The sequence below is a fragment of the Hyla sarda genome, chromosome 8 (assembly GCF_029499605.1).
Source record: "Hyla sarda isolate aHylSar1 chromosome 8, aHylSar1.hap1, whole genome shotgun sequence".
Classification (NCBI taxonomy): Eukaryota; Metazoa; Chordata; class Amphibia; order Anura; family Hylidae; genus Hyla; species Hyla sarda.
This window is the reverse complement of record NC_079196.1, coordinates 9691828-9703880: the sequence shown is the minus strand read 5'-3', so window position 1 is coordinate 9703880 and position 12053 is coordinate 9691828. Positions and strand designations below refer to the sequence as shown.

Below are 12053 nucleotides of genomic sequence, written 5' to 3'. Positions count from 1 at the left end.
CATCTATTGGTGGAAGACATTCAATTATGGAGCTCTGCTGCCATCTAGTGGTAAGGAGCATTTATATTTCATTTTATAAGGCTATTGTTAACCGTATGGAAGGAGGATTCCAAAAATTGCACCGCGCTAGCGTTTGCACACTAGTGGCGCTAAAGTGTTGTCATCGGTGTTAGCAGTACTGCCCTCACTAGACGTTCATTGGCCAGTCGCTCACCCCAAGACCAGGATGGTTGTCTTCTCCAGCACATGGAATTTTGTTGGGTAATCCTGACACCCGTTGTAGCTTGCGGTGACTACTTTCAGGACGACACGTCTATTGTTGCTGGGATGTTACAGACACAAGCGCCGTTCAGGATGCAGGTTTTACCAATTTCTTGCCCTTTAAAAATACAGCGAAACGCCCCTTTGTTTGCAAGAAATGTATTTTACCCAGAATGCCTTGCACTTACTAATTTGCATGCCGGGGAATTTTCACTTTTATGTCCATCTGGACGATGTGCGATGAAGTGAAGTGTTTGTCTTTTCAATTATACTTTGATATTCAAACAAATTTAATATTTTTATTTTAACCTTTTTTTTCCTAATTTTTTTTTTTCTTCTCGCAGGTCGCTCTCCTGGGAATGGATATGTTGACTGCGTTAGTCACACGTCTGCAGGATCGATTCAAATCTCAGATTGGAACAGGTAATGTGGAATCTATATAATAAATTAAAGCTTCTAGGTCAGTGTGCCTTCAGCTGTTGCAAAACTACAACTCCCAGCAGGCCCAGACACCACCGATCACTATATACAATGTATCCAGAAAGTCTTCACCCCCGGTCACTATATACAAAGTATCCTGAAAGTCTTCACCCCCAGTCACTATATACAATGTATCCAGAAAGTCTTCACCCCCGGTCACTATATACAATGTATCCTGAAAGTCTTCACCCCCGGTCACTATATACAATGTATCCAGAAAGTCTTCACCCCCGGTCACTATATACAATGTGTCCAGAAGGTCTTCACCCCGGTCACTATATACAATGTATCCAGAAAGTCTTCACCCCCAGTCACTATATACAATGTATACAGAAAGTCTTCACCCCCAGTCACTATATACAATGTATACAGAAAGTCTTCACCCCCGGTCACTATATACAATGTATACAGAAAGTCTTCACCCCCGGTCACTATATACAATGTATACAGAAAGTCTTAGGCATTTTCTGCCATTCTTCTCTGCAGATCCTCTCCGCTCTGTCAGGTTAGATGGGGACCTTCAGTGGAAGCCATTCTCTGGTCTCTCCATGTTCCATTGGGTTTGGGCTCTTGCTCGGCCACTCAGACATTCACAGAGTTGTCTCTATTTGGCTCCTCTGTTGTCTTGGCCGTGTGCTTAGGGTCATTGTTTCCTTGGAAGGTGAACCCTTGGCCAAGTCTGAGGTCCAGAGCGCTCTGAATCAGGTTTTCATGAAGAATATCTGCTTTACTCCATTCAGCTTTCCCTCACCCCTAACCTGTCTTGCTGTAAGGCGCAGTCCTTTTCCCCTCATGGCTTGGTGTTTGCTCTGATATACATTGTCAGCTGTGAGACCATATATAGACAGGGCTGTGTGTGAGCTCTACGGGCAGTCCTTTTCCCCTCATGGCTTGGTGTTTGCTCTGATATACATTGTCAGCTGTGAGACCTTATATAGACAGGTCTGTTTCTGAGCTCTACTGGCAATTCTTCCATCCTCATGGCTTGGTATTTGCTCTGACATACATTATCCGCTGTGAGACCTTATATAGACAGGACTGTCTGAGCTCTACAAGCAGTTCTTTCCCCCTCATGGCTTGGTGTTTGCTGTGATATTCAGGGTGGGCCATTTCTATGGATACACCTTAATAAAATGGGAATGGTTGGTGATTTTAACTTCCTGTTTGTGGCACATTAGTATATGTGAGGGGGGGAGACTTTTCAAGATGGGTGGGGACCATGGCGGCCATTTTGAATCCAACTTTTGTTTTTTCAATAGGGTCATGTGACATATCAAACTTATTGGGAATTTCGGCCGCCTATGGCCGCCGCCGCCTCCACCAGCTGCTTCTCTCCCCCTACCTGTCAGGATGGTCCGGGCCATCCTTCCTTCCTGTAGTGTCCGGCGGCATTCCAGGTGGAGGGTGAACTGGTCCGGGCTGTACTTCTTCTCCGGGGGTCCTCTTCTCCACTCCGGGAAGGCTCCGGCCTAGTAACGCAGCATAGACGCCGCTGCGCAGTGACCCCCGTGTGCAGTGACGCACCTGACGTCACGGCGTAGCGGCGTCTATGCAGCGTACTAGGCCGGAGCCTTCCCGGAGTGGAGAAGATGACCCCTGTAGAAGGACAGCCCGGACCGGTTCACCCTCCACCCGGAATGCTGCCGGACACTACAGGAAGGATGGATGGCCCGGACCACCCCCATTACGGGTAAGTTTAATTTTTTTTATTGACTCGGAGGGTGGGGGAGGGGCACGACCGGTATAGCGGTATGGGCAAAAATCCATACCGTTATACCGCCCAGCACTACGGTGGGGGGTGCGACGCGGTGCGGTGGGGGGCGGGGCATTATCGGCTTATCGGCAAGGTAATTGCTGATACCGATAATGCCCAAAATCGTGATCATCGGCCGATTAATATCGGCCATACCGATAATCGGTCGATCCCTAGTATATAGCAGTGTATACGGATACTGGAAGCCTGTGCTAGCATTTCTCCTGCGGTGTATATAGTAGTATATACGGATACTGAAAGCCTGTGCTAGCATTTCTCCTGCGGTGTATATAGTAGTATATAGCAGTGTATACGGATACTGGAAGCCTGTGCTAGCATTTCTCCTGTGGTGTATATAGTAGTATATAGCAGTGTATATGGATACTGGAAGCCTGTGCTAGCATTTCTCCTGCAGTGTATATAGTAGTATATAGCAGTGTATATGGATACTGGAAGCCTGTGCTAGCATTTCTCCTGCGGTATATATAGTAGTATATAGCAGTGTATACGGATACTGAAGCCTGTGCTAGCATTTCTCCTGTGGTGTATATAGTAGTATATAGCAGTGTATATGGATACTGGAAGCCTGTGCTAGCATTTCTCCTGCGGTGTATATAGTAGTATATAGCAGTGTATACGGATACTGGAGGCCTGTGCTAGCATTTCTCCTGTGGTGTATATAGCAGTGTATACGGATACTGAAAGCCTGTGCTAGCATTTCTCCTGCGGTGTATATAGTAGTATATAGCAGTGTATACGGATACTGGAAGCCTGTGCTAGCATTTCTCCTGCGGTGTATATAGTAGTATATAGCCGTGTATACGGATACTGAAAGCCTGTGCTAGCATTTCTCCTGCGGTGTATATAGTAGTATATAGCAGTGTATACGGATACTGGAAGCCTGTGCTAGCATTTCTCCTGCGGTGTATATAATAGTATATAGCAGTGTATACGGATACTGGAAGCCTGTGCTAGCATTTCTCCTGTGGTGTATATAGTAGTATATATCAGTGTATACGAATACTGGAAGCCTGTGCTAGCATTTCTCCTGCGGTGTATATAGTAGTATATAGCAGTGTATACGGATACTGGAAGCCTGTGCTAGCATTTCTCCTGCGGTGTATATAGTAGTATATAGCAGTGTATACGGATACTGGAAGCCTGTGCTAGCATTTCTCCTGCAGTGTATATAGTAGTATATAGCAGTGTATACAGATACTGGAAGCCTGTGCTAGCATTTCTCCTGCGGGGTATATAGTAGTATATAGCAGTGTATACGGATACTGGAAGCCTGTGCTAGCATTTCTCCTGCGGTGTATATAGTAGTATATAGCAGTGTATACGGATACTGGAAGCCTGTGCTAGCATTTCTCCTGCGGTGTATATAGTAGTATATAGCAGTGTATACCGATACTGGAAGCCTGTGCTAGCATTTCTCCTGCGGTGTATATAGTAGTATATAGCAGTGTATACGGATACTGGAAGCCTGTGCTAGCATTTCTCCTGCAGTGTATATAGTAGTATATAGCAGTGTATACGGATACTGGAAGCCTGTGCTAGCATTTCTCCTGCGGTGTATATAGTAGTATATAGCAGTGTATATGGATACTGGAAGCCTGTGCTAGCATTTCTCCTGCTGTGTATATAGTAGTATATAGCAGTGTATACGAATACTGGAAGCCTGTGCTGGCATTTCTCCTGTGGTGTATATAGTAGTATATAGCAGTGTATACGGATACTGGAAGCCTGTGCTAGCATTTCTCCTGCGGTGTATATAGTAGTATATAGCAGTGTATACGGATACTGGAAGCCTGTGCTAGCATTTCTCCTGCGGTGTATATAGTAGTATATAGCAGTGTATACGGATACTGGAAGCCTGTGCTAGCATTTCTCCTGTGGTGTATATAGTAGTATATAGCAGTGTATATGGATACTGGAAGCCTGTGCTGGCATTTCTCCTGCGGTGTATATAGTAGTATATAGCAGTGTATATGGATACTGGAAGCCTGTGCTTGCATTTCTCCTGCGGTGTATATAGTAGTATATAGCAGTGTATATGGATACTGGAAGCCTGTGCTAGCATTTCTCCTGCAGTGTATATAGTAGTATATAGCAGTGTATACGGATACTGGAAGCCTGTGCTAGCATTTCTCCTGCGGTGTATATAGTAGTATATAGCAGTGTATACGGATACTGGAAGCCTGTGCTGGCATTTCTCCTGCGGTGTATATAGTAGTATATAGCAGTGTATACAGATACTGGAAGCCTGTGCTAGCATTTCTCCTGCGGTGTATATAGTAGTATATAGCAGTGTATATGGATACTGGAAGCCTGTGCTAGCATTTCTCCTGCGGTGTATATAGTAGTATATAGCAGTGTATAAGGATACTGGAAGTCTGTGCTAGCATTTCTCCTGCGGTGTATATAGTAGTATATAGCAGTGTATACAGATACTGGAAGCCTGTGCTAGCATTTCTCCTGCGGTTTATATAGTAGTATATAGCAGTGTATACGGATACTGGAAGCCTGTGCTAGCATTTCTCCTGTGGTATATATAGTAGTATATAGCAGTGTATACAGATACTGGAAGCTTGTGCTCGCATTTCTCCTGCGGTGTATATAGTAGTATATAGCAGTGTATACGGATACTGGAAGCCTGTGCTAGCATTTCTCCTGCGGTGTATATAGTAGTATATAGCAGTATATAGAGAATTGACAATCCATTGACAATCCAACACAATGGGCAGCACATTGAAGACATTTTATAAGTGATCAGAAACTTGTAAATAACTCATGAAAGAATAAAGTTACGTTAAAACCAAGAACATCATTGTTTTTCTTGTGAAAATCCCAATAAGTTTTATGTGTCACATGACCCTCTTCCTATTGAAAAAACAAAAGTTGGATTCAAAGTGTCCAACTTCAAAATGTCCGCCATGGTCACCACCCATCTTGAAAAGTCTCCCCCCTCACATATACTAATGTGCCACAAACTGGAAGTTATATCACCAACCATTCCCATGTTATTAAGGTGTATCCATAGAAATGGCGCACCCTGTATATTGTCCTCTGTGAGACCTTATATAGACAGGACTGTGTCTGATCTCTGCAAGCAGTTATTTCCCCCTCATGGCTTGGTGTTTGCTCTGATATACATTGTCAGCTGTGAGACCTTATATAGACAGGTCTGTGTCTGAGCTCTACAGGCAGTTCTATCCACCTCATATCTTGGTGTTTGCTCTGATATACATTGTCAGCTGTGAGACCTTATATAGACAGGTCTGTGTCTGAGCTCTACAGGCAGTTCTTTCCCCCTCATATCTTGGTGTTTGCTCTGATATACATTGTCAGCTGTGAGACCTTATATAGACAGGACTGTGTCTGAGCTCTATAGGCAGTTCTTTCCCCCTCATATCTTGGTGTTTGCTCTGATATACATTGTCAGCTGTGAGACCTTATATAGACAGGGCTGTGTCTGAGCTCTACAGGCAGTTCTTTCCCCCTCATATCTTGGTGTTTGCTCTGATATACATTGTCAGCTGTGAGACCTTATATAGACAGGGCTGTGTCTGAGCTCTATAGGCAGTTCTTTCTCCCTCATATCTTGGTGTTTGCTCTGATATACATTGTCAGCTGTGAGACCTTATATAGACAGGACTGTGTCTGAGCTCTACAGGCAGTTCTTTCCTCCTCATATCTTGGTGTTTGCTCTGATATACATTGTCAGCTGTGAGACCTTATATAGACAGGGCTGTGTCTGAGCTCTACAGGCAGTTCTTTCCCCCTCATATCTTGGTGTTTGCTCTGATATACATTGTCAGCTGTGAGACCTTATATAGACAGGGCTGTGTCTGAGCTCTACAGGCAGTTCTTTCCCCCTCATATCTTGGTGTTTGCTCTGATATACATTGTCAGCTGTGAGACCTTATATAGACGGCTGTTTTTTTAAATTTTATTTATTTATTTTTTTATTATACCACAAAAAGCAACATAAAATGTGAAAAATAAAAGGGTGTGAAGACTTTGTGAATGCGCTGTACATACTGATGCGGGAACTTGATGTAAGTTATTCCAGTGCTGCCCCTTATATGTTCCCTATTACCAGACCTATCAGAAATCATTGTCGCCATAATCCTATAGGGATCATCAGTCTTTTCTCTCTGCTCAGCAGAACATTCAGGACATTCCTGCCGCACCTTGTGTCCCCTTCAGTTCTCGGCCCCATAGTCATTAGAGGGTCCCCGGTTCTGCACTCGATGGCTTGATGCTCCAGACCACTGCTACTCCTTAATAGAGAAGAAAAGAATCCTCCTAGTGTACATTAAAGGGGTACTCCGGTGGAAAACCCTTTTTTTTTTTTTTTTTTTTTTTTTAATCAACTGGTGCCAGAAAGTTAAACAGATTTGTAAATTACTTCTATTAAAAAATCTTTACCCTTCCATTACTTTTTAGCAGCTGTATGCTACAGAGAGGAAATTATTTTCTTTTTGAACATATTTTTTGTCTTGTCCACAGTGCTCTCTGCTGACACCTCTGTCCATGTCAGGAACTGTCCAGAGCAGCATAGGTTTGCTATGGGGATTTTCTCCTGCTCTGGACAGTTCCGGATACGGGCATCAGGTGTCAGCAGAGAGCACTGTGGACAAGACAAAAAAAATAAAGAAATTCAAAAAGAAAGGAATTTCCTCTGTAGTATATAGCTGCTAAAAACTACCGGAAGGGTAAAGATTTTTTAATAGAAGTAATTTGCAAATCTGTTTAACTTTCTGGCACCAGTTGATTTAAAAAAAAAAATTTCCACTGGAGTACCCCTTTAATAGTTTTTGTTCCCTACTTCCTGTATCATGTATCTCAGCTCCTCTCCCCCTATTATAGAATAAATCCCTTGTACACTTTACCGTAAGGTGAAATTCTCATTACAGGACTTTGGGTCCTCAGCACAACAACAACCAGCAGGACTCTGTTATTTCTGTGTTATATCAATATTGATGTGGCTGTCGTTTTAGGGTTGGGTCACACTTAACGGATCCGCATTTTCCCTCGTGTGCGCTCACAGCGGCAATTTTCCGCTAAAAGCAGCTACACAGGGACCTGCGAGTTGCCGGGCGCACATACTTACATTACAAAGCGGGCACCCTGAGTACCCTGGGCATTCGCACGGTGACTCTCACATCCCTGTGTGACTGCTTGTAGTGGTGGATTGTCACACACGGGGAGATCAGCTGGACTATAGGGTCGTGTTATCGGCGGATCCGTAACATATTTTGTGGATCCGTTCCACGTGACCCTTCACTTAATCTTTACCCTTCTGTTTCAGTTCTGCCAAGTTTGATTGACCGATTGGGGGACGCAAAAGACTCGGTGAGAGATCAGGATCAGGCGTTACTTGTAAAGATAATGGAGCAGGCGTCCAGCCCGCAGGTGAGTGTCCCGACCTTCTGTTTGTGCCGATTGATTTGGGTTTCTATTTATTTTTTGTTACTTTTACTTTAAAATCTATTAATTTATTAAATCCATATAAGAAAACACCTGTCAGGATCTGCAGCTCAGCGAACCAGTGTACGGGGCAACAGGAAAGATGGCCGCTCTTCTGCTGACTGTGTATGACCGGCTTTAGATTAGAAGAGATGCATCAGTCACCCTGGATACTGCAGAAATAGTCACTGACTATATAAGGGGGGGGGGTACTGCAGAACTAGTCACTGACTATATAAGGGGGGGATACTGCAGAACTAGTCACTGACTATATAAGGAGGGGGGGGGGGGTACTGCAGAACTAGTCACTGACTATACAGGGGGGGGGGTACTGCAGAACTAGTCACTGACTATATAAGGGGGGGGGATACTGCAGAACTAGTCACTGACTATACAGGGGGGGGGGATACTGCAGAACTAGTCACTGACTATATAAGGGGGGGATACTGCAGAACTAGTCACTGACTATATAAGGGGGGGGGATACTGCAGAACTAGTCACTGACTATATAAGGGGGGGATACTGCAGAACTAGTCACTGACTATATAAGGGGGGGATACTGCAGAACTAGTCACTGACTATATAAGGGGGGGGGGATACTGCAGAACTAGTCACTGACTATACAGGGGGGGGGGGGATACTGCAGAACTAGTCACTGACTATACAGGGGGGGGGGGATACTGCAGAACTAGTCACTGACTATACAGGGGGGGGGGATACTGCAGAACTAGTCACTGATTATACAGGGGGGGGGATACTGCAGAACTAGTCACTGATTATACAGGGGGGGGGATACTGCAGAACTAGTCACTGATTATACAGGGGGGGGGGATACTGCAGAACTAGTCACTGACTATACAGGGGGGGGATACTGCAGAACTAGTCACTGACTATACAGGGGGGGGAGATACTGCAGAACTAGTCACTGACTATACAGGGGGGGGAGATACTGCAGAACTAGTCACTGACTATACAGGGGGGGGAGATACTGCAGAACTAGTCACTGACTATACAGGGGGGGGGAGATACTGCAGAACTAGTCACTGACTATACAGGGGGGGGATACTGCAGAACTAGTCACTGATTATACAGGGGGGGGGGATACTGCAGAACTAGTCACTGATTATACAGGGGGGGGGATACTGCAGAACTAGTCACTGATTATACAGGGGGGGGGATACTGCAGAACTAGTCACTGACTATACAGGGGGGGGGGATACTGCAGAACTAGTCACTGATTATACAGGGGGGGGATACTGCAGAACTAGTCACTGACTATACAGGGGGGGGGGGATACTGCAGAACTAGTCACTGACTATACAGGGGGGGGGGGGATACTGCAGAACTAGTCACTGACTATACAGGGGGGGGGATACTGCAGAACTAGTCACTGATTATACAGGGGGGGGGGATACTGCAGAACTAGTCACTGACTATACAGGGGGGGGGGGGGATACTGCAGAACTAGTCACTGACTATACGGGGGGGGGGGGGGGGGCGGGGAATGCTGACGTAACTCTGCTCTGTTCATACATGTGTTAACCCTTCCTCTCCTGTCTCTCTCCAGTATGTCTGGGATCGGATGCTTGGAGGATTTAAACACAAGAATTTCCGCACTCGGGAAGGCGTCTGCCTCTGCCTTATTTCCACCCTTAATTTGTGAGTTCCGGACCCCCGTCTCCGCTGCTCATTCCCCCCCCGCTCTGCACCTATATGAATATTGATCTTCTTTTCCTTCTGCAGATATGGAGCAAACAGCCTGACGCTGAGCAAGATTGTACCTCATATATGTAACCTGCTCGGGGACCCAAATAGCCAGGTAAACGGCTCCTGTCATTATCGCGGCCTTCTTATAGCGCCACCTAGAGGATTTACATGACCACAGGAACATATACGTGGAACTAGGCAAATAGAATTACAAAATCCGTCTTAGTATTTTCTAATTTTCTTGTATTGTGAAACCAAAATCAGGAGCCGGTCCAAAATACTGGAGTTTTCTCCTTAGGATTCATTCCTGGTTTTGGCTGCAAATACCAATGTGAAATCCTGACAACAATACTTGTGTGTGAAAGAGACGTCGTCTGAACGGCAGTGCGATTCCCATTGTAATAGTGCTGCCCGAACTGGAGACATTCTGAGCACTTTACTGGTTATCATTTCTCCCCCCCCCCCCCCCTATTTTATATAAAGGTGCAGGGGGGTCCGTGTCCTATCACATGACCCGCCCAGATTTCGGGGTATACTTATTGCCTCTCGCATTGCAGAATCAGGAGGTTTGTTCCATAAAATGTTTTTAGATTTAAAGTTGAATTCCAGCCCTATCCACTGTCCATGGTAGTGGTGCCCAAACTGTGGCCCTCCAGATGTTGCAAAACTACAACTCCCAGCATGCCCGGACAGCCAACGGCTGTCCGGGCATGCTGGGAGTTGTAGTTTTGCAACATCTGGTGGGCCACAGTTTGGGCACCACTGGTCCACAGGATAAAATTGTGGGGGTTTCCCGACCAATAAGACCCCCTAGTAATATTCAGAGCTGGGCCCGACCCTTCCTCTGTGCACACGATCCATGCATTCTCTATGGGAGCGACAGAGATACACGAGCAATGTACTCTGTTATATTAGGCCCTCTCAGGAGACAATGCAGCGAGTGCTGTGGCCCTATTTTGGAAATCACAGGGTGTCACACATGTCAGATCCCCTGTGATCTGTCACTTTATCCCTTATCCTGCAGATAGGGGGATACATTTTTTTTAATGCTGGACTACCAGAACCTCAAATTACACACAAAGTTTTAGAGAGTGAAGTTTTCTCTGTAGAGCAGCGCCCCTGTGTGTCATCCAGATGGATATTGTATGTGTGTGACATATTGTGGAGTATGTTGGCTGCACATAAACACTGGGAACGGACTACATAAATCCTGTACCTGCTCATCTATGGCAGCCGTCTGCATCCAGAAGCTCGTCTGATGCTGCAAAACTAAAACACTTATCTGGCCCATACAGCCGGGCTGGGAGTTGCAGTTGTGCAGCAGGGGATGAACTTTTAGTTGCAGACCACTGATCCCTGGTAAGTGGCTCCCCCTGCAGATGAGAGGCTGTATAGCACACAGTCCTGTTCTGTGTCGGCTTCTTGTTTGCTTATTATTCTGGGAATAATTTGGCACCTGGTCAGTATTAAAGGGGTCCTCCGGTGGAAAACTTATTTTATTTTATTTTTTTTAAATCAACTGGTGCCAGAAAGTTAAACAGATTTGCAAATTGCTTCTATTAAAAAAAATCTTAATCCCTTCCAGTACTTATTAGCTGCTGAATACTACAGAGGAAATTCTTTTTTTTTTTTTTTTTGGAACAAACACAGAACTCTCTGTTGACATCATGACCACAGTGCTCTCTGTTGACATCTCTGTCCATTTTAGGAACTGTCCAGAGCAGCATATGTTTGCTATGGGGATTTTCTCCTACTCAGGACAGTTCTTAAAATGGACAGAGATGTCAGAAGAGAGCACTGTGCTCGTGATGTCAGCAGAGAGCTCTGTGTTAAAAAAAAAAAAAGAGAAGAATTTCCTCTGTAGTATTCAGCAGCTAATAAGTACTGGAAGGATTAAGATTTTTTTAATAGAAGTAATTTACAAATGTGTTTTAACTTTCTGGCACCAGTTGATTTAATGAAGAGAAGTTTTCCACCGGAGTACCCCTTTAAGTGAGGGCTTTGTTCACTTTAAGCAGGTGCAGGTTTTATAGGCCTGGATATCGATGTTTTATCTGTATCCAGGTGCTATGACTAGAGATGAGCGAACTTACAGTAAATTCGATTCGTCACAAACTTCTCGGCTCACCAGTTGATGGCTTATCCTGCATAAATTAGTTCAGCTTTCCGGTGCTCCGGTGGGCTGGAAAAGGTGGATACATTCCTAGGAAAGAGTCTCCTAATACTGTATCCAACTTTTCCAGCCCACGGGAGCACCTGAAAGCTGAACTAATTTATGCAGGAAAAGACATCAACTGCCGAGCTGAGAAGTTCGTGACGAATCGAATTTACTGTAAGTTCGCTCATCTCTAGCTATGACATTATTTTATAATTTTCG

The 12053-nt window shown here is 44.9% G+C and overlaps 1 protein-coding gene and 1 non-coding gene across 2 annotated transcripts in view; one reads left to right on the top strand and one right to left on the bottom strand.

The window, feature by feature from the left end:
- CLASP1 (cytoplasmic linker associated protein 1) overlaps nt 1-12053 on the top strand; it is a gene marked incomplete in the record, with an annotated part of 180394 nt that overhangs the window by 44054 nt on the left and 124287 nt on the right. Inside the window, 4 exon segments of the mRNA XM_056534144.1 lie at nt 606-684; nt 7812-7915; nt 9537-9628; nt 9713-9788. Of these exon segments, the coding sequence (XP_056390119.1) occupies nt 606-684; nt 7812-7915; nt 9537-9628; nt 9713-9788 (351 nt within the window).
- LOC130290166 (U4atac minor spliceosomal RNA) lies at nt 106-231 on the bottom strand. The gene has a single exon (XR_008847533.1). It is a non-coding gene; the product is annotated as a U4atac minor spliceosomal RNA (small nuclear RNA).